Source organism: Astatotilapia calliptera, chromosome 3 (genome assembly GCF_900246225.1).
Source record: "Astatotilapia calliptera chromosome 3, fAstCal1.2, whole genome shotgun sequence".
Taxonomy (NCBI): Eukaryota; Metazoa; Chordata; class Actinopteri; order Cichliformes; family Cichlidae; genus Astatotilapia; species Astatotilapia calliptera.
Window position 1 is genome coordinate 19322445 of NC_039304.1, and position 21736 is coordinate 19344180.

Here is a 21736-nt window from a genome sequence, read left to right on the forward strand (position 1 = left end):
ACCTTATCACAGATTTTAAACCCTTATCCAGGGTACATTCGCATGGTTGCTGTTGTTTCCACTTGGTAAAGTTTGAGGGTTCTAATAAGGGTTGCCAGATTGGGTTGATGCTTAAAATCCTGCCAGATGTTATCTATCTATCTAGTTCTCAGAGAGAGAGAGAGAGAGAGAGAGAGAGAGAGAAAGTTAGATAACATTTATTATGATTGATTTCTATATGCTGTATCTCAGTGATTTCTATGATGGATTCATGTCTGTTTTTAGCGCAGTACTGTCTTACGGTCCATAGACCACAAGCATCCAATTTCGATTTTTCGGCCTTTTCCCTTGCATGTGCAGATTTTTCCAGATCTTCTGAATGTTTTGATTATACTGCACGTGATGAGATATTCAGTCATCACAGACATCATCCTTTTATCATTTTTCTGCCACTTATTTGTTGTGTTGCTGGGAGGAGTATTCAAGGTGATAATGTCCAGAACCTCGATCTCATTGGCTACCTTCTCCAGCTCTTCTGGGAGGACACCAAGGTGTTCCCAAGCAAGCTGACAGACACAATCTGTCAAGCATATCCTGGGTCTAGGGTATGTTATATTGTTTCAGAGGGGTCTGCAGTTACAGTGTACCTATTGCACAGACTTCTCACTGAAGTGTAAATCCCAAGTAACTCCACCATAGCAGAAACCCTCTGCCAACTAGCTGTGCCTAGAATTTCCAGAAAAGTTGTGAACATAATCATTGACAAAGGCAATGGTGGCAGAGTCCAACCCAAAACAGGAACAGATTTGACTACTGAAATAGGCTCTTGTTATGGTTGTAAAGGGACTGGTAATGTAATGTAGACCACGCAGGCAAATTCCCAAACATCCTCATAGAGCTGGACCAATGTTCTGCAACCCACACAGAAACAGCATTGCTTCTGAATCTGAGGTTCAGATAAGAGATCGACTCTCGTCTCCAGCACCCTGGCTTAGACCTTACTTGGGAAGCTGAAAGGGGAACCACCACTATGGTCTGCCACTTCAGAGGCACAGACCCACAACATCCAGTGCCTTAATGAATTCAGGGTGAATCCTATCCTGGTAAATGGTAAATGGCCTGCATCGACCCAAGGGGCCTGGCTACTGGATACTCGACGATTATATCACAGTTCAGTGCAGTTTTTTTTTTTAATTTAATGATGATTGTTTACTAAATGATTTTAGTATGTTTAATTAAAACTTGATGTGTAAAACATGCAGTTCATTAAAATAAATTATTTCCATTTCAAAATAAAAAAGAATCCCTGAAGTTAAACATACAAGCAGTTTAATATATAGTTTTAACAATGCTTCTAAGAAAGGAAATAAATAAAGGAAAATGGATTTGTAGGTTGAGAAGCAGAGTTGAGTATCAAATCTTCTGAGCTAATCCCAAACAGCTCCACACTTTGACCCTACAATCCAGCTGCTATAGGCAGAATCTGGAGTCACTGCAGAACCTAAAGCTTCACCATGTTCTGGTTCCAGTGCATCATCCTACAGTTTCCCTATGACATTCCCCTGCTATACTTGGCCTTCAATTTGGAGATGGTACTGTAATTAATAATGCTGCTGCTTGCCCTTGAAGAGCCCAAGCTTAAAGGTGCTTTATGGTAGTAGTGTTCACATCACCATGCCAAGGAATTCAGTGTAGAAATAAATCTCCCTGTTAAGCAAGATTTTACATGTTATCATTCTGATGAAAACTACCTAACACACTCTCATTTGTAATGAACTGGTTCTTCTATAGCACTTTTCTACTCTATCTGAGCACTTCCACTTTATACAACTACTTCATTCACCCAATCACACAAGCACTTTTCTCCAAGCTGTTAAGTGCTTACTATCTAACATTCACACTTGGAAATAAAGTGCATTGGAGAGCAACATGGGGTTGGTATCTTGCCCAAGGATATTTGGCAAGCAGACTAGGATTGAACCACCAACCTTGCAGTTAGTAGCTGACCTGCAACCACCCCATTTTGTCTGCTTTTGTTGTTGTTGTTGTTGTTGTTGTTTTTGTTTTTTGCTGCTTCACATCTGGTTTGTTGTGCCAAATGATGGCTATGAGTGAATTCATCAGTCTTTTTGTAAAAACATATAAAAAATAAAACATTTTAACAGCCAGTTTAATGCACATTCAGAACACCACATTGGCAAAAGCAACACATGAAGCCCACAAACTCTCCAAGTAAGATAATTCACACAGAGTCTCTGATTGGTAGATCAGGTACTTTCCTCAACTTGAACTACTTGGTGGAAGGTTTCAAAAGTAGTGCAATAAAACCCATAAGTCATTAAACAAATGAATAAACATTGACCCCCCGCAGCACTAACAGGGATTGTGAAAGTGTATAAAATAATCACAACTTCTAATCTGTAGTCACATGACTTCTCATAACTGCTGAGTTGAAATCGAAAGAAATAAAGAATAAATAAATAAAAATCTTAGGGGCATTCCCTGGTGTGTGTGAAGGCAGTTTCAGTGTTTACTCGTCATTCGAACAGGTGAAAGGATAGCAGGTGAAATCCAAATGAACCGACTGGCAACAATCCCAGAAAACTGAAAGGACAGGGGAAGGAGAGGGACAAGGGTACTGGGAATCTGCTGACAGAGAGTAGTGAGGGTGATGCAGATGGAGGTGTGCAGTGAAGAAGGAATTTGGCAGAATGACCATGGTGCAGCATGAGCAAAGCACCACAGCACTCGTGCCAGCAAACAGGAGACTGTGAATGGAAAACCCAAACAAGAATAAATCTTTTGATGAAGATAACAGAACCAGAATCACAGCACAGTGGCAAGATGAGAAGATTCAACAAAGAGATATGACCTTCTGTGCAGCAGAGTATGCTGTTGCAAAGACCAAAGTCTTCTAAATTCACATTTGATATCTTTATTTGTGCAGATAATGAGCAGCTTTACTGTGATATGAGGCATGCACTGGCTGCACAATTAGACCAGTTAAAGCAAGAACAGTATTTTTAACCCACAGATTTTCCCTGATATGGAAAAGTACTGTGTATATATATATATATATATATATATATATATATATATATATATATATATATATATATACACAGTACCTGGCAATATTTGGATGGTCCTCAGAGTCACGTCAGCTGCCCCTCTATCTCCAGATGGCAGCGGACCCTGGGATGGCGGTGGCAAAGAAACTCATCCTACTGACTTGGAAGTCAACTACCCAACCAGGTTTGGAGTACTGGCTCAACAAGATGCCGTCTGTTCTACAACTGGAAAAGCTCAGACTAAATAAACTTGGCACTCGAAACTAATTTGGGACGATGTGGGAGCCTTTTTTGGCCCAGTGTAACATCGATCTGCATTTATAAGAACATTTTATGTCAACACATTTTATGACAACTTTTTCTGTAAAGTTATTTGCCAATTCATTTGTTTACCTGAGGGTTCCTACATTAACTATGACTACTATTGGGAAGGATATCCTTTGTTTCTGTACCTTCTCTTCTTTTTTGAGGTCTCTAATGTCTCAACATGGTTGTCTGTTTTTTGTGTGGACTATTTTTTTTAGTTAGTTCTTTATTTATATTCTGTACTAAAACTGCTAAATAAAATATTTTAAAAAATAGATGCACCAAAACTTTGTTAAATGATCCGACATGTTAACTGCAGGGCTGCAGCTTCTGCACCATCTACGGCAGCACCAGCAACAAGAGAGAGGAAGAGACGGAGGAGTGTGAAACTAAGGGGTGGAGAGATGTATTTAGGAAGTGACAGATTCAAGGATCTGTAGCTTTGAGTCATGATATGTTGCACTGCGGTCCAAGAACGAACCTAACAACAACCAACCTGAATTTTTACGGATTTTTTTTTTTTTTTTGCTATTATTTTTAACAGAGCGACCATGGGTCAGACGCTCGACACCTTATACGCCAAACGTTACCCAGTGTCAGGTGTTGCTCCGGTGTTCGTCACCGCGACAGATGTCTCTCGGCTGTATGCAGACAGAGCGACGATGGCCCCGGCTCACAGGTAACACTCTGCGTGGTTTACTGACTGATGTGTGTGCGAGCTGCTGGTCTGATTTCACTGCTAACGATTCTTATGTTTGGACTTCTATTGTTGCAAATTGCGCGATGTGATCATTCGGTGTCACAGTCTGACATCGCAGTGATAGCTACTGAAACACGAAGCCGCGGATCAAAAAGTTTATATTAAGAAGAAACACGAAACGTGTGCAAGTATCCGAAATTTGCGCAACACTGCCGCGAACACACTATTTTATCTTCAGGTGGATTTTCTTTTTCGAAGTGAAACCGTTAAGTGTTCATTCTCATCTGTTTGTTGCTGTTTGGCAGTGTGGCGCCACCAAGCGTGCCAACAACACAGGAAAAGTGTTACGACCCTCATGACAAAACACTTAAATTTGTCGATGGAGAGGATGATTTGGACTGTAAGTATCACGTGGGCACTTTTCAAAGTGGCATCGAACAGATTCAACTCTTATATTAAAATAATGATAATAATAAAATAAAATAATTTTACCTGCATTCACATGAACCAAGGTCAAAACAAAACGCATCGGCATTTATTCCTGTGATATTGATTTTTTTTTTTTTTGCTTCTGTGTGATTGTTCTCAGTTTTGTATGAAGGCTTCAAATCTCTCAGAGCTCAGATGTCCTGTGGTCACGCTGTGACCCCGACCTCTCTCACCAACTGGTGTCGCAGGTTGTTGGACCAGGTAGGCCACTGAAGGTTGGCTTTGTTAAAATACACAAGCAGACATATATAAATAAATAACAAGGGTTGGCAGGGTTGCATTGATTTTTAACAGGACAATGTCACATGAATGTGAATAAATAAATAAATAAATAAATTTGAAAACAGTGGCAATTATATCATCGTTATTTTTTGTAATGAATTGGATTGTGACTTTTACTGTCATGTAAAGAGAAAGAGAGAAAGAAGCTACGCTGACCTAAATCAACACACAGAGCAAATTGTAATTAACTGTAAATTAATTAAACCTTTAATAGATCACACCTTTCTTTTTCAACATGGTTGATTGTGCATGCTGGCTGACTGATCTGCCCTCTGCGAGGCTTCAGTGAAGCTTTGAATTACAGCTTTTCTGTTACAGCTGTGATAATCATGTGTGTGTTTCATCAAATAATTACCATCCATCCATCTTCATCCGCTTTGTCCGGGGCCGGGTCGCGGGGGCAGCAGCCTAAGCAAAGAGGCCCAGACCTCCCTCTCCCCAGCCACCTCCTCCAGCTTATCCGGGGGAATACCAAGGCGTTGGGCGTTCCCAGGCCAGCCGAGAGATATAATCTCTCCAGCGTGTCCTGGGTCTGCCCCGAGGGAACAGTTTACCCTGCCCGGGATAGGGTTACCGGGGCCCCGCCCTGGAGCCAGGCCCGGGGAGGGTGCCCGAGGGCGAGCGTCTGGTGGCCTTAGTCCATGGGGCCCGGCCGGGCACAGCCCGAAGAGGAGACATGGGCCCATCCTCCCGCAGGCCCACCACCCGCAGGAGGCGCCATAGGGGTCGGGTACATTGTGTGCCGGGTGGCGGCCAGGAGCGAAGGCCCTGGAGGACAAATAATTACCACATATAGCAATACAGTTCTGATGTTTTATGAAATATTTCACTATTTATGATTTTTAATCTAACTTACAGGGGGAAAACAAACAACTCATCAAATTGTTTGGTGTTTTGTTTCCAACATGTGAGTCTAATCATTCTCTCACCTCTACATATTTAATAAAGGGTGAAAGCAGGTTTGTGTGTGGTGGTTCTGGTTGTGGTGCTGAGTGGACTTTTGCAGAGGTTTGTAAAATGGCTCTGCTGGACCCTCAAGAAAAGACATACTTTCAAAAAACAATGGAATTCAACGTTGCCAGGCAGACAATTGCTACTAAGTTGGTAAGAGTTTCATTTTAATATTATGTTTACTGTAAATGTAGAATTGTAATTAGACATTTCATCAGGTATTAAATGTCTCACATCTGTCTCCATGTAGTGTCCTGGATGTGGATCTTCTGTGACGAGAGAGAATGGATCAGACTTGAATGTCCTCTGTAAAGTGTGCACAGCAGTAAAAGGACGGCCGTTTGAATTCTGCTGGCAGTGTTTGAAGGAATGGAAGGGTGCACGGCTTCGAAAAGACCGCTGTGAAAACAATGGCTGCTGCAACCCGTCACTAGACACATTAGAAAAATGCCCAGATATGACATTAAATTCATATCATGGTGTCTGTGTGTGTCCCTCGGTCCGTGCCTGTCCCACTTGTGGGTTACTGTTGGAGCACAGCAAGATACTTTGTAAATCGGTTGTTTGCCCTCGATGCAATTTGAGGTTTTGCTTTGTGTGTCTGAAGAAGCCTGTTGAATGTACAAAAACCGGGTGCATTCTTGCCCCCAGACAGACCTCTATACCTGTTTGGCACAAGAAATAATGGGAAAGAAACTTAAACACTGTGTGTAAGCACATGCTGTCCTCTGGTTAGTTACACATATAACCCGTGTCATCTCCTTAACACACATTTTTGTTTGTATTCCTAAGTACTTCCTAAGTACGTGAGGACTGCTCTTGTTTCCTCTAAACTGTTCCGAGCAAACTTCTCTTTTAATAAAACCTTGCTATTTTTAATAAAAGTTAATATAGAAATGTAAATAAAAACGCATCTCTGGGAAGAAAACACTGCAAAACCATATTAAATCCTGTGAATTTTTCTTTCTTTCTGCCATTTTATTCCTTAGGTCCTGTAAGTGTAACACTGTCATGTAAAATGTGATCCTTTATGGTACATAATTTTTTTAGTGGTACAAATGAAATGAAAATACAGTAACTGAGTTAAAATCCCTATATTTTCATTATTGTTAGGTTACTCATACAGTGTCAGCAGGAGAAGGCGTCATCACTTTGTGCTGTTTGAGTAGGGGAATGGAGGAAAACCTGTTTTTATTCTGTTTTTTATTTGTACCCCAAAAATCTGATAATGGACAACATATACGTTTTTAACTCTTAATCTGAGTAAAGTTTAGCTGTTTGAAAGTTAACTTATATTTCTAGTTTCAGTGTAATTCCAGGGGATCAGTATATGTTTTACTCTATTGAAATTATTTAAAAACATTACACAGAAGATCTTCTATTTCCTCAAATCCAAGTTCTGAAATGTGATATTTCAAACTGCATCCAGAGCAAAGGAACAGAAAGGTGTCTTGCCCTTTTCCCAGACATAAAGCTTTATCAGGCAAGGCAAAATGTCCATGCTTTCACAGCCACACTGCTCTACTCATTTAGTGTTTGTCCATGTCTGCTTCAACCTCTCCCTAAAATCGGTTGTGTTCCTCTTTGCACCAGGTTTTCCTAATCTTGATCTTTGGAAAATAGCCACTTAAATTTCTAGTTTCAGTGTGATTCAAGGGTACTTTTTACTGTGTTTAAATTATTTTGAAACATTGTTAACTTCTTCACATGTAAATCACAGCATTAATTGCACCGAGGTAAACATTTTAAAGAAGAACTTCTATTTCCCCAAATCCAGCTTATGATATATGCACACCTCAGAAAAGCAGGCCTGAGACTGTGAGATAAGGGTGAGCTCTCAGCCACTGCCTTCAGCAACTGATCGTGGTGCACAGGTAGTGTGCGGGCAGCTGCTGAGATGGTGCCTGCATTGCTATGGTTTCTGGCAGAACAAAAGTTGTAGAAAATACACATTAAGTTTTAAACATGGAACCCAAGATGATGTGTAAACCAAAAAGTTCAACTAAAAGTAAAACAAGTAAACAATGCTCATCATAATGCCTCATAGCTGAGTATAGAAGTAAATCTTGTTGTACAACATAATTCAATTAAGATGAACACTGGAAACCACCCAACAACTAAAAACTGCCCACACCAGTGTTTGTTATGTAACCAGAACAATGTTTCATTTGGTTTATTTGTTTCTTTACATCCTGGTTGTTGTGCCAAATGGTTGCTGTGAGTGGATTCAAAAGTCCTGTTGTACAAACATTCAGATTAAATAATTTTAAGATCCAGTTTGATGCACATTCTGAACATTGCAGTGGCACAATATCACAATAATCCCCCAAACGCTTCAAATAAAATAATAAATCCAGGTCATAACACTAAAAACACAGCACCACTAGTCAGATCAACTTTGACTACACCATGCAAGTTTACAAAAGATAAATGGATAAACCCCATTAATCATTACATAAATAAATAAACCTGGACTCTCAGCAGCACTAACACTTTTATTACATAAAGTAAAACCATATAAGTGCTGATCTGCAGTCGTATGACTTCTTGTAACTGCTGGAGAGAAACTGAAAGTAGCAAAAACAAAATAAACAAAACGATCTTGGGGACGTTCCCTGGTGTGTGCAGATGTCAGCATCTGTGTTTACTGCTCAAAACTGAGAAGGATAACAGCTGGGATCCAAATGAACAGAGTGTGGATAATTCTGGGAAAACTGAATCTTTAAATTTGTCTACAGATAATGTTGTTTCACTATGAAATCAATAAAAGTTTGATTTCTACAGTTTGTTGGTTGCAGGGCAAGATCTTCTAAATTCATTTTTTCCTTCTCAGTGTTTGTGCAGGTAATGAACGGCCAAACGTGGCTTTACTGCGATGTGAGTCATGAACCGATTACACAGTTTGATCAGTTAAAGAATTTGCAGTATTTTTAAGATCCTTCCACTCATTTTCACTTCACTTCATGGACTGTGAGGTCTCAAAAGCTTCAATTTTCAAAACAAGCTTGTTCATATCTCAGTTACTTTTAGGTATTTGAGCTGAGCATGAAGAAGATGGACTGAGAATCAGCACCTCCGAGTGTGAGACCACAGTTCTCAGCTGGAAATGGGTGGAGTGCACATCAGCACCACTGGTCTGGATTGAGCTGCTGCCCTGAGTGGAAGATTTCAAGTATCTCAAGGACTTGTTCATTAATGATGGGGGAGTGGAACGAGAGATTGACAGGCACTTTGGTGCTTTTCTGGTTTCTTTATTTATTTTGCAATAATAAACATAGGAAACCATTTTGTAGGCCTGGAATGAAGGCTATCAAATAAGCATGGCAGGGGGTTGTAGAGTGCCAGAAGTTTTAAGCAGTTTTGCTATCATTTTCTCATTTTCTCTTCACACATTTAGAACAAGTAAAATGACTTATTGTTACATGGTATCGTCATTACTGATAGGGTCGTCTAGGGCACAACACCATCCCTGGAACAATCAGAGACAATTCTGCTACAATGGCAAAAGCAAGACGCACCAGAGCTCTGTGTGTGATCTCGTGCAGGAGAGAGAGAGCGAGACGAGCGCTGCTCCTGCCGCTTGAACCCCAGTCCCTCTCATTTAGCTCCCCCGGGGCACTGCTCTTTACTGTGGTACATGAATATGCATAGGTTCATTAACATATGACATTTTACACAAGCATACATGTGAACAAAGAGTACCTGCCTCTGTGTATTTGTAAGTACGCGTGTGCGTGTGTCAAAATATGACTCTGCGAATGACTCCCCAAAGCTAGGGTTCCGGTGCTAGGAACACAGCAGACCACCTAAACAAAAGGCTCATATACTTAAACAGATACAGAGTAGGTGTCCTCCCATAGTATAAATCAGAAAGAGAAGGTACGACCTCTCTCATGACCTAAGAATGTGTGTCCATGCCAGAATGCAGTGCTTGCAGACTACTAAGGATCAGACCTTCTATCAACATACAATTGATTATATACCTCTAAGCATATATGAGTATGTGTTTCTAAGCACAAATGACAATCCAACAATATAAACCTAAATTACATGCCCAGCACATCTTACAATTCGAGTTATGTGCAACCAATGTTGCATCTTCTTTTGCTGACTATTAAAGACTAGTATGTGTGTAAATATAAAACACAGCATTTATCGCCAAATTTGATGCATACATGTGAACAAGTTAGCAACACCTCATTTGATGTAAACCTTTGGCCTATTTTCTTCCTGCCTGCTTATTGATTGGAGCTCATATAGATAAATGATCTTATAAAATGTGATCCTTCATAATACTTTATCAAAAAATGCGGTCCAAATGTGCCAATGTTGATAGAAGTATTTACAGGAAGAGAAAATCTAATACAAATTTTTCTCAAAATTCAAGTTGAAAACTGGAAGCCTTTATATTTAATTTTCCCTATGACTGTCTGACTCCTCTGAGACAGTCTTCTCTGTTATCAACGTTAAAAAATGCAAACCAGGAGAAAGCGAGATTTCTATTTCTTTTTTTCTATATTTACATTTTAGTCGTTTAACATATTCTGAGGATTACCTTAATTGCTTGGTTGCTAATAGAACAAAACATGCTGCAGAAAATAAACACATCAATTTAAAAACTTAATCCAGAATCATTTGTGCATCAACAAGTTTAATTATAACTGAAACACATAAACAATGATCATCATGATGCCTTTCAGCTCAGCTTAGAAAGAATTTATTAAACATGATTTCAAAAGCTGTCACTGACAGAAAAAGTGGAAACTACCAAACATTCAGGCATCAGTAATCAGAACATTAACATTTGCTGATATGCTTTATTTATCTACATCAGAAAAGGATAATGTGTAAAATGGGAACCTGAAAATACACTTGTTATTTCAGCATTTGTTTTGTGGATCTTGCTCTAAGTACCATTAGATTTATTTTGATTTCTTTCAAAAAACGTAATAATCTAAGGTCACACACACACACACACACACACACACACACACACACACACACACACACACACACACACCCCTCTGACTGTGAGCACAGAAGGTCCACCAACTTGTTGTTATAAAAAATAGAAATTTACATGAAAAATGTACACAATAATTCATCATTAATTATTCCAATTAATATTTAATTAGTGTCAAGCATAGATATGACACAAACCGTAAAATGTAAAGAAAGTGCAAAGGAGAATGAAAACCACAGATGTCACACCAATGAGAATCATGCATTTTGTTACTTATGTGTATTTATAGTTCAGTGTTTCCTGTAACTTTGATGCATTCAGATGAATTTATTGTTGACTCCTTCAGCCTCCATCAACTTTCCTCGTCATCTGCACAGCTGAGCCGTCTTTGATTCCACAATCGGCCAGTGATGCAGAGTTGTCATCCAGTGGCTTGCCATTAAAGTGCAGTTTGATATTTTCCAAAGTGTAATCTAGAAAAACTTAACACAGATAGGGGGGGTTTTACTTTGCAGTTGCAGCTTTAGACTAAACATAACTGCACATATGTTATAAATAATCATATTATCTTCCCTGCATTAGAGTTTGATTGAAAATAAAGGTGACTGGTAGCAGTTAGCAGCTAAGCAATTTTAGTCTAAGTGACCATACGTATAACATAAAATAAAAAATACAAAAAATAAAAAATAAGGTACATACAAAACCAAGTTTTTGAATGTAGAATCACTTAGTAGTGATAAATACATTTTTTAATGTATTTGTTTTCAGTTTTTAAGTAACCTACCAAGGATGAAGAGCTTTTTCAGCACTTCCCCTTTAAAACAGCCCACAATCATTGCTTCCAGCTGTATCCTGTGCAGCCAAATCGAATGCCTCTGACCATCAGGACAGATAATGATGATTTCAATCATTCCTAGGAGATGAAGCCTTAATCCTTCCAGGTTCTCCATCTTAAGGTTATGAGAGGTGACAGTTAGTACCTTTGTTAAACAGCGCTTAACACATTTCTTAGATTACATATCATAACAACAGAACAAAAACAAAAATTTCTTTTTTTTAGAAACATGTCACCGGTTTTCTAAGTGGAACAATTTTTGAAATGCAATGAGTAACTTCAGAGTCAGTTCATGTTTTTATACCCAAATATAAAGTTACGATAAAAATGTAAGATAAAAATGTACACAAAATTAATCATTTTTCCACGTAGTATTAAATTAGTGTTGAGAGTGAAAGGAGACGTGACATGTGAAGAAAGCTCAAATTAATGATAGACTCCTTCACCCGCCATGAACCTTCCTCACCGTCTGCACAGCTGAACTGGGCTTGATTCCACATTTGGACAGTGGTGCAGAGTCGTGGTCATGTGACTTTCCTTGATCATTCTTTGTGTATCCTAAACACACATAAGACGGGTCAGAGCGGATTTTACTTTGCAGCCTTTAGACTAAATATAGCTACAATGACATTATAAAAAACTATATTATCTTCCACGCTTTAGAGTGAACAGTAGCACAGTAGCAGAAGTTATTGTTGAAAGTAAAGGTGGACGGCAGCAGTTAGCAGTTGTATTGATATTATACAGGTCCAAGTAACTGTATGTGTAAATTTCATGCGCTAGATAAAAACGCAAATGCAAAACATGTTTTAAAACATTGAATGTAAGCTCACTGAGAACCGATAATTTCACATTTTTTAAGTTAATTAATTAATTAATTAATATTTGTACCTTCGTTTGCGCAGATTTTCAGCACCCTCTTGACGTCGCTCAGGGTCACGTCTGGCAGCTGGTTCATGCGCCGTTTCACCCCCCTCATCGGTCTCACAGGCAATACAGCGGCGGCACACATCACTTTGTTAGGAAGTCAGGATGCGATCCTTTCAGGTTATCTGTCTGAAGGCAACAACTTGTGCAAGGTGTGTTACCAATTTGTTTAACTTCGCCTGAGGGGCGGGGTTGTCCATTCGTTGTTTCCTTTCAACCAGGAAATAACATTGTAAACATATAAACATGGTATTGATCTGATCTGGTGTTCATTAGTCATTTTGTATAACCATATAAAAAATTAAAACATTTTAACATCCAGTTTGATGCATATTCAGAACACCACAATGACAAAAACAACACATGAAGCCCATGCACAAACTCAGATTATCCAACCCAGAGTCTCTGATCTGTAGATCGGGTACTTTCCTCAACTTTGGCTACATGATGCAAGGTCCCAAAAGTAGTGCAATCAAACCCAAACAGATTTATTTATAAAATAAATAAATACACCTCAAATCCCAGTAGCACTAACACGGATTATGTGAAATAAAAGTGTATAAAATAATCAAGAATTCTAATCTGTAGTCACGTGACTTCTCATAACCGCTGGGTTGAAATCGAAAGGAAAAAATATCAACACAAAAAATCTTAGGGGCATTCCCTGGTGTGTGCAGAGGGTAGGTTTAGTGTTTAATGTTTCTTCAAACAGCTGAAAGGATAACTGGTGAAATCAGTTTTCCCAGGAAAACTGAGAGGACAGGGGAAGGAGGGGGGAAAGGGAAGGACTGGGAATTTACCATCTTGATTTTTCAAGAGTTAAATAAAGTGTGTCATATATTTACTGTCTTTAAATTCACTTTTATATAATCGTTCACAAAGGTTCTACCACATCACACCTTTTAATGCTGGCTGGAGGATTTAATAATCTTAATGAAAGTCTCAAAAAGTTTTATATCCCAGACTTCAGGTAATTGTTTTTACTTTTTGCCTTGCATTTACCAGTTTGGTAAGGACTTTTTCTTCGCTCTTCTCAGAGGTGAGAGCCTGAAACACACATAGGCGCGCACGCGCGAATAGAGAGAGGAGGGGAGGAGCATCGTTGCCTACATTCAGCGCAGGCAAAAGCAACTCTCAGTCCATCGCAGGATATTCTTCCGTAACCAGAGACAGAACGCAGTGACAGTAAAATCCAAGCCAGATGTTCAACCGGACCACAGGTGTGCCTTCACCTTACCCAGATTTAGGTGTTGCTCCGTTCATCAGCGTGCCACATGTCTATCGCCTGTATCCAGAGTTTCCCGCGTACAGAGCGACGATGGCCCCATACCCGGCTCCGCAGCACAGGTAACACTGCATGCACCTGTTGCTCTGATTCCACGGGCTTTTTTTGTTATTGTTGTAAACTGCGCGATGTGATCGTTCAGTGTCACAGCGGAGCCAGAGACTCAAAGCATGGGGGAGGGGGGCGGTAGAAACGACTGATAAACATGCTGTGAAGTTGAAGATTTATTAGGCTGTGTTTTGAGTTTTGTTCGAAATAGAATAACTTCATATAAGAAAAAGAATATCACACATGCATGACATATGTGTACTTATATATCTACTTTTTCTACCTTTTCACCATATATCTACTTTTTTAATTAGGCAGCAAGGCAGAACAAAATCAGGGCTGTATCAAGGCACGAGGACTAAACCCCAATTCAACCAGACCCAGAACTGATCTGGAATTAAAACAGGACTACAACAGTTCAAAATCAGGACTACTTAGGACTTAACCAAGAAAGAACTAGAATAAAAACTAGATGATAGTCGCACTGAAAATCATCATAGACCTGTACTACAGTTATTTTTTTAATTCTACCAAAGTCCACTATTTGGATTCAGAAAAGTTTATTTAACTATTTAGCCTTGTTGGGCTTATCATCAACTTATCATAAACCAGATTTTTACATACTCTCCAGATAAAAACACAAACACTTTTTTAATTGTAAAAAATCAAATCAGTTTTGGTTGTTATCTCTTGTTATCTCTTGATTTTCCCATGTCAAAGAAACGGGCTCTGTGTTTTGCCTTATATGCGTCACCCAGGAGGCATCCTTGTCAGATGCCCGAACCACCTCAGCTGGCTCCTTTCAATGTGGAGGAGCAGCGGCTCTACTCTGAGCCCCTCCCGGATGGCTGAACTTCTCACTCTATCTCTAAGGGAGAGGCCAGCCACCCTTCGGAGGAAGCTCATTTCCGCCGCTTGTATCCGGACGTAGATCGACTGGTAAATTGAGAGCTTCGCTTTTACACTCAGCTCACTCTTCACAACGACGGACCGGTGCAGCGTCCGCATCACTGCAGCCACAGCACAAATCCGTCTGTCGATCTCCAGTTCCCTTCTCCCATCACTCGCGAACAAGACCCCGAGATACTTGAACTCCTCCACCTGGGGCAGGAACTCATCCCCTACCTGGAGTCGGCACTCCACCCTTTTCCGGCTGAGAACCATGGCCTCAGATTTGGAGGTGCTGATCCTCATTCCCGCTGCTTCACACTCGGCTGCGAACCGTTCCAGTGCAAGTTGGAGGCCTTCACCTGATGAAGCCAATAGAACCACATCATCCGCGAAAAGCAGAGATGAGCTTCTGAGGCCACCGAAGTGAAAGCCCTCCGCCACTTGGCTGCGCCTAGAAATCCTGTCCATAAAAATTATGAACAGAACTGGTGACAAAGGGCAGCCCTGGCGGAGCCCATCACCCACCAGGAATGAGTCCGACTTATTGCCGGCAATGCGAACCAAGCTCTTGCAACGGTTGTATAGGGATCGAATGGCCCGTAGCAATGGGCCAGACACCCCATACTCCCGCAGCACCTCCCACAGGACACCCCGAGGGACTCGGTCGAATGCCTTCTCCAAGTCCACAAAACACATGTAGCTTTTGTCCCCTGGTAGGGTCTCCCATGGCAAATTGGTCCTCGGTGAGGGACCAGACAAAGAGCGATTTAGAAGACCCTCATGAACAAAACATCAAGGGAACAGTTTACCCTGCCCGGGATAGGGTTACCGGGGCCCCGTCCTGGAGCCAGGCCCGGGGAGGGTGCCCGAGGGCGAGCGTCTGGTGGCCGGGCCTTAGTCCATTGGGCCTGGCCGGGCACAGCCCGAAAAGGGGACATGGGCCCATCCTCCCGCAGGCCCACCACCTGCAGGAGGCGCTATAGGGGTCAGGTACATTGTGTGCCGGGCGTCGGCCAGGAGCGGAGTGATCCCCGGCTGCCAAGACTGGCAATTGGGAAACACAAAGCCACTGATCACAAACGTCATGTTAAAAAGAAGTATCTGCCTCTAGGAAAAGTATTCTTCTTTGAAGTCCAACTGGAAGTGTTCATTCTGATTTGTTTGTTGTTGTTTCTCAGTGTGACGCCTTCAAGCGCGCCAGCAAAACAGGAGAAGTGTTACAACCCGCACGACCCCACACTTACATTTGTAGATGGAGAGGATGATTTGGACTGTAAGTATCATGTGGGCACTTTTCAAAGTGACATTGAACCAATTCAAATCTAAATATATAAATAATGAAAAGAATTAAAAAAAATAGTTTTACGTGTTTTCACACTAACCAGAGTAAAAAAGAATGCATGCGCATTTATTCGTGTGTGACATTGATTTTTTTACTTCTGTGTGATTGTTCTCAGTTTTGTATGAAGGCTTCATATCTCGCAGAGCTAAGATGTCCTGTGGTCACGCTGTGACCCCGACCTCTCTCACCAACTGGTGTCGCAGGTTGTTGGACCAGGTAGGCCACTGAAGGTTGGCTTTGTTAAAATACACAAGCAAACAAATAAAAACAGCATCCGGCAGGGTTGCGTTGATTCTTAACAGGACTATGTTACATCTACGTGAATAAATAAAGAATAATGAAAACAGTGGCCAATACATCATTGTTTTTTATTGGTGTGACTATAACGCTTACTGCCATGTAGCGGAGACAGAAAGAAGCTACGCTGACTGAAATCAACACACAGAGCGTTGAACTGCTGAAAATTCATGAACTTCTCTTTGCAGAAACCTGCTGTGCTCTCAAGGAAATAAATAAAACAGTCAGAAATGTTCAGCTTCCGTCTTTTCTATTGTAGCTTGTAGCATTTAAATGATTTAAGTTAAATTGCCTCTGCACTGAAACCTGTAATACACCAGTGAGGCTTCAGTGTAGCTTTGAATTCCACCTGTTCTGTTACAGATGTGATAATTTGAGTGTTTCTCTAACGTAAAGAGCATAAATGACTTTCAGACAACATATAGAAACAAAACTCTGTGTTTCATCACATATTTGTACATATAGCAAGACATTTCTGATGTATGATGACATATTTCTTAATAATGTAACTTCTTGAAAAAACTCATCAACTTGTTTGGTGTTTTGTTTCCGACATGTGAGTCTAATCATTCTCTCACCTCTCCATATTTTAATAAAGGGTAGAAGCAGGTTTGTGTGTGGTGGGTCTGGTTGTAGTGCTGAGTGGACCTTTGCAGAGGTTTGTAAAATGGCTCTTCTGACCCCTGAAGAAAGGGAGTACTTTCAAAAAACCATGGAATTCAACGCTGCCAGGCAGACACTTACTACTAAGTTGGTAAGTGTTTCATCAACATATTATTATATACTGTGAATTTAGACTTAATAGACATTTTGCTATTTATAAAATGTTGCCCCATCTCTGTCTCCATGTAGTGTCCTGGATGTGGATTCGCTGTGACGAGAGAGAATGGGTCAGATTTGAATGTCCTCTGTAAAGTGTGCACAGCAGTAAAAGGACGGCTGTTTGAATTCTGCTGGCAGTGTTTGAGGGAGTGGAAGGGTGCGCGGCCTCGGAAAGACCGCTGTGGAAATCGTGGCTGCTGCAACCCATCCCTAGAAACACTAAAGAAATGCCCAGATATCAAATTCCATGGGTATGTGTATGACGATGAGTTTGAGTCCGAGGATGAGGATGAGTTTGATTCTGGAGTCCTTGTTTGTCCCTCTGTCCGTGCCTGTCCCACCTGTGGTTTGCTGTTGGAACACAGCACGATGGCTTGCCCATCAGTTGATTGCCCTCGATGTAATGTGACATTTTGTTTTGTGTGTCTGAAAAACTCTGGCGAATGCTTGACCAGTTGCATTGCTGCCCCCAGACAGACCTCTATACCTGTGTGGAAGAAGAAATAATGGGAAAGAAACAAGGCTGATAAGTTTTTCTTTCATTTATTGAGAGTGCCTTTTCTAAATGAATTCACTATGCCGTGTTTTAAATTCTCTGCTTTGAATAACATCACATAATAAATATAAATTGTTGTGTTTTATTACTGAGAAATTTACTACCAGATGTGATCTTTACAGTTGTGTCATGTCTGAAGTCTAATGATAAATCTGAAAAATGTTGTTCATGTATAAACTTAGAATAAGATTAAACATTCTGTGTGCACATTTTGTCCTCTGGTTAGTTACATATGTAACACAGGTTGTTGTCTCCTAATCACACATTTTGATTGTATTCCTAGCTACACATTGATAAATTGTTTAGAGAAAATGTTTCTTTTAGTAAAATTTAGTCATGTTTAATCAGTATCAATGTAAATAAAAACGTATCTCTTGGGAAGAAAAGCCAGCAAAACCAACTTCAATAAAATCCTGTGGATTTTTATTTATTCCTTAGATCCTGCAAGTGAACACTGTCATGTAAAATGTGATCCTTCATTATAGATTATATAAAAATGGTCCAAATGAAATATTGACTTAACAGTTAAATTAATACAGTAACTGAGTTAAAATGCAGATATTGTCATTATTGTTAGGTTGCTTATACAGTATCAGTAGGAGAACGCTTCATCACTTTGTTCTGCTGAGTTGGGAAATGCAGGAAAATCAGTTTTCTTTATTCTTCATTTGTTAAAAAAAATGATAAAGACAATATAAATATATTTAACTCTTAATCTGATTGAAGTTTAGCAGTTTGAAAGTTAATTTTTTTTTTTAGGTTCAGTGTGATTCCAGAGGATCAGTATTTTAATCTGTTTAAGTTATTTAAAAGCATTGTTAACTTATTCACATGGATTGGTCTGAGGTAAACATTTTGTAGAAGAACTTCTATTTCCCCCAGTCCAAGTTATGATATGTGATATTCAAAGGAGCAGCTTCCAGAGCAAAGGGGCAGAAAGGTGTCTCTTTCTCAAGACGATTGAAGTTTACCGGGTTAGCCAAAACATCTGTTCTCCTTGGTCCCAAAGTCCCACTGCTCTGCTCATTTCCTGCTTGGCCACACCTGCTTTGACCTCTTCCTGACGTAGGTGGTGTTCTTCTTTGTAGAGTTGGATGTCTCAAGACCAAGACTGGTCTTGGTCTTGAGACCACTTTTACATGGTCTTGGTCTTGTCTTGGTCTCGCTGTCTCGGTCTTAGTGGTCGGGAGATTTAGAGTCAACAGTATCCACGACACACAACGTAACGTTCGATAATCTGTCGTCCGCAAAAACATCAGCTCTAAGAGCCGTGCTTAGAGAGTGCTTTGTAGTGAATCAGAAGAATCGACTCCCATTGAGCGAGAGCCGGCTCCTCACTTAATTTCCTTTCGCTGCTCAGCTCTCACACAGTGGCTCAGCTCTCACACAGTGGCTCAGCTCTCACACAGTGGCTCCAATCCCTCCATATTGTGGCCAACCACATGCGAGGATATGGGATGATATCATTATGTGAAAAACAGAGAGGGTGAGAGATGCGACAGTCAAGTGGAGTGTGCGTCTGTCCTCTCAGTAAGTGAGTGAGACAGTCGACAGCGGTGAAGAGGAGTGCATCGCAAAAACACATAAATATGCCTGACACCTGTAAACGAAGCAGCATCTGGCTGCAGTTTAAAGACTTTTTTGTCTCGGTCTCGGTCTCATCTCAACTTTGTCTTGGTCTTGGTCTTGTCTTGGTCTCGATACCCTCTGGTCTTGGTATTGTCTTTGTCTTGGTTTAGGCGGTCTTGAATACAAGTCTACCTCTGTGCCCCATCACCAGGTTGCTCACCTGGGCCTTTAGTCTCAGATGTCCACTGGAAACTACCTATTAACTAGAACTGTCCATGTCAGTGTTTGTTATGTAACCAGAGCAATGTTTGGTTTGGTTTTTTGCTTCTTTACATTCTGGTTTTTGTGCCAAATGAAGGCTAGGAGTGGATTCATAAGTCCTGTTGTACAAACATTCATATTAAGTAATTTCAACACCCAGTTTGATGCACATTTAGAACACTGCAGTTGCAGAATTAACACAATAATCCTCCAAACTCTCCAAATAAAGTAATAACTCCAGGTCATAGTGGTAGAAACACAGCGCCACTGGTCATATCAACTTTAACTGTATGTTGCAAGTTACCAAAGAAAAAGTGATAAAACCCATAAATCATCACATAAACAAATAAACCTGGAGCCTCAGAAGGAAAGTAAAATTGTATAAGTGCTGATCTGCAGTCGTATGACTTCTTGTAACTGCTGGAGAGAAACTGAAAGTGAAAAAAACAGAATAAATAAAACAGTCTTGGGGACGTTCCCTGGTGTGTGCAGAGGTCAGTTTCTGTGTTTACTGCTCAAACCTGAGAACGATAACAGCTGGGATCCAAATGAACAGAGTGCGGATAATTCTGGGAAAACTGAAATTTTTAATTTGTCCCAAGATGATGTGGTTTCACTATGAAAGCAATAGAAGTTTGACTTCTACAGTTTAGCATGTTGTTGCTTGCAGGACAACATCTAAATTCATTTTTCCTCTTTTTTTGTGCACGTAATGAACAGCTTTACTGTGTTGTGAGCGATGCACCAATCACAGAGTTTAACCAGTTAAAGAAGTAACAATATTTTAAAGATCCTTTCACACATTTTCACTTTACATCAGGGACTGTAAGGCCACAAAAGCTTCAGCTTCTTCTTTTGGAGAAGGAATTTTCAAAACAAGCTTTTTCATAGCTCAGTCATTTTCCAGGTAATGAAGCTGTGTGGGAAGAAGCTGGGATGAGAATCAGCACCTCCAAGTCTGAGGCCATGGTTCTCAGCTGGAAATGGGCGGAGTGCATATCAGCACATGTGGTCAGGGATGAGCTGCTGCCCCGAGTGGAGAACTTCAAGTATCTCGAGGACTTGTTCATGAGGGATGGGGGAGTGGAGCGAGAGACTGAGAGGCACTTTAGTGCTTTACTGGTTAAGTGTGGTGAAGCGAGCTGAGTATAAGAGTGAAGCTGGTGATTTACATGTTAATCTATGTTCTTCCCCTCACCCATGGTCATGAGCTGTGGGTAGTGACTGTGAGAGTTAGACTGTGGATACAAGGAACATAGTTTCGTCTGAAGGGTGAGGGCTCAGCCTTAGAGATAGAGTGGTATCATTGTTGTTGTTATCGTCCTTTTATTACAATCATGCAATAATAAATGTGGGAAATTCCATTTGTTTTGTAGATGGGGAAATAAACATGACAGAGGTTTTTAGAGTCTCAGGGGAAATCCTGTGTTTAAAGTACTTTCACTATCACTTTCTCTTCAGACATTTAGAATACATCACATGAGTTATTGTTAAATAAGTTGTAAAAGCTGAGCATTACATGGTCAGTTTATGTCATTATTATGTTCGTGTAGCCAATGTTGCACCTTTTAATATTTTACTGAATATGAAATACTTGCGCGTAACTGTAAAACATTTTATTATTATTATTGATATAAACCTGTGGATTTTTCTCCCTTCCTGCCTCGTTATTCATCGTATAATGATCATGTAAAATTTGATTCTTTATAATACTTTATAATTCTTTATAATCCTATTTCTTCAACGTTTACACCTGAGGCATTTCACATCTGAAAAAGATTTCCTGTGTCGTTGTAGTGGAACATAACATGTCACAAAATAATAAACAATTAGATTTAAAAATATAATCCAAGATCATTTGTGAACCAAAATGTTCAAATTAATCTGAAACACAGAAATAATACTCATCACGATGCATGGCAGATCAGTTTAGAAATAATTTATTAAACATGATTTGAAAATTATTTCAAATGTTGCCATTGACATAAAAACCAGAAACTACTGAACACAGGCTACAGGAATCCTTTTTCTATTTATGTACATCATAAAAGGATAATGTTTTGTAAAATAGGAAATTGAAAACAAATTGCTTTTTTCAGCTTTTATCTTGTGGATGTTGCTCTTTGTACTGCTACATAATTATAATAATATGAGGTTACACA

At 40.1% G+C, this 21736-nt stretch overlaps 2 protein-coding genes across 2 annotated transcripts; both read left to right on the forward strand.

Moving 5' to 3' along the window:
- The first annotated feature begins 3783 nt into the window (after positions 1 to 3783).
- On the forward strand, positions 3784 to 6684 carry LOC113018813 (uncharacterized). Its single transcript, XM_026162207.1, has 5 exons — positions 3784 to 4035; positions 4362 to 4456; positions 4646 to 4746; positions 5776 to 5931; positions 6029 to 6684. Exons 1-5 carry the CDS (start codon positions 3908 to 3910, stop codon positions 6461 to 6463), a joined length of 915 nt encoding a protein of 304 aa, XP_026017992.1. The 5' UTR covers positions 3784 to 3907; the 3' UTR covers positions 6464 to 6684.
- A 6894-nt stretch (positions 6685 to 13578) lies between these two features.
- LOC113018816 (uncharacterized) lies at positions 13579 to 17829 on the forward strand. Its single transcript, XM_026162210.1, has 5 exons — positions 13579 to 13850; positions 15906 to 16000; positions 16185 to 16285; positions 16965 to 17120; positions 17219 to 17829. The coding sequence occupies exons 1-5, from the start codon at positions 13705 to 13707 to the stop codon at positions 17693 to 17695; spliced, it is 975 nt and encodes a 324-aa protein (XP_026017995.1). The 5' UTR covers positions 13579 to 13704; the 3' UTR covers positions 17696 to 17829.
- Positions 17830 to 21736: the final 3907 nt, after the last annotated feature.

Excerpts from the sequence above, each read along its gene's own strand:
- LOC113018813 (XM_026162207.1), top strand. The coding sequence starts at position 3,908 with ATGGGTCAGACGCTCGACACCTTATACGCCAAACGTTACCCAGTGTCA. Across the intron at positions 4,036-4,361 it reads ACGATGGCCCCGGCTCACAG|TGTGGCGCCACCAAGCGTGC; the intron begins GTAACACTCTGC and ends GCTGTTTGGCAG. Across the intron at positions 4,457-4,645 it reads TGGAGAGGATGATTTGGACT|TTTTGTATGAAGGCTTCAAA; the intron begins GTAAGTATCACG and ends GATTGTTCTCAG.
- LOC113018816 (XM_026162210.1), top strand. The coding sequence starts at position 13,705 with ATGTTCAACCGGACCACAGGTGTGCCTTCACCTTACCCAGATTTAGGT. Across the intron at positions 16,001-16,184 it reads TGGAGAGGATGATTTGGACT|TTTTGTATGAAGGCTTCATA; the intron begins GTAAGTATCATG and ends GATTGTTCTCAG. Across the intron at positions 17,121-17,218 it reads AGACACTTACTACTAAGTTG|TGTCCTGGATGTGGATTCGC; the intron begins GTAAGTGTTTCA and ends GTCTCCATGTAG.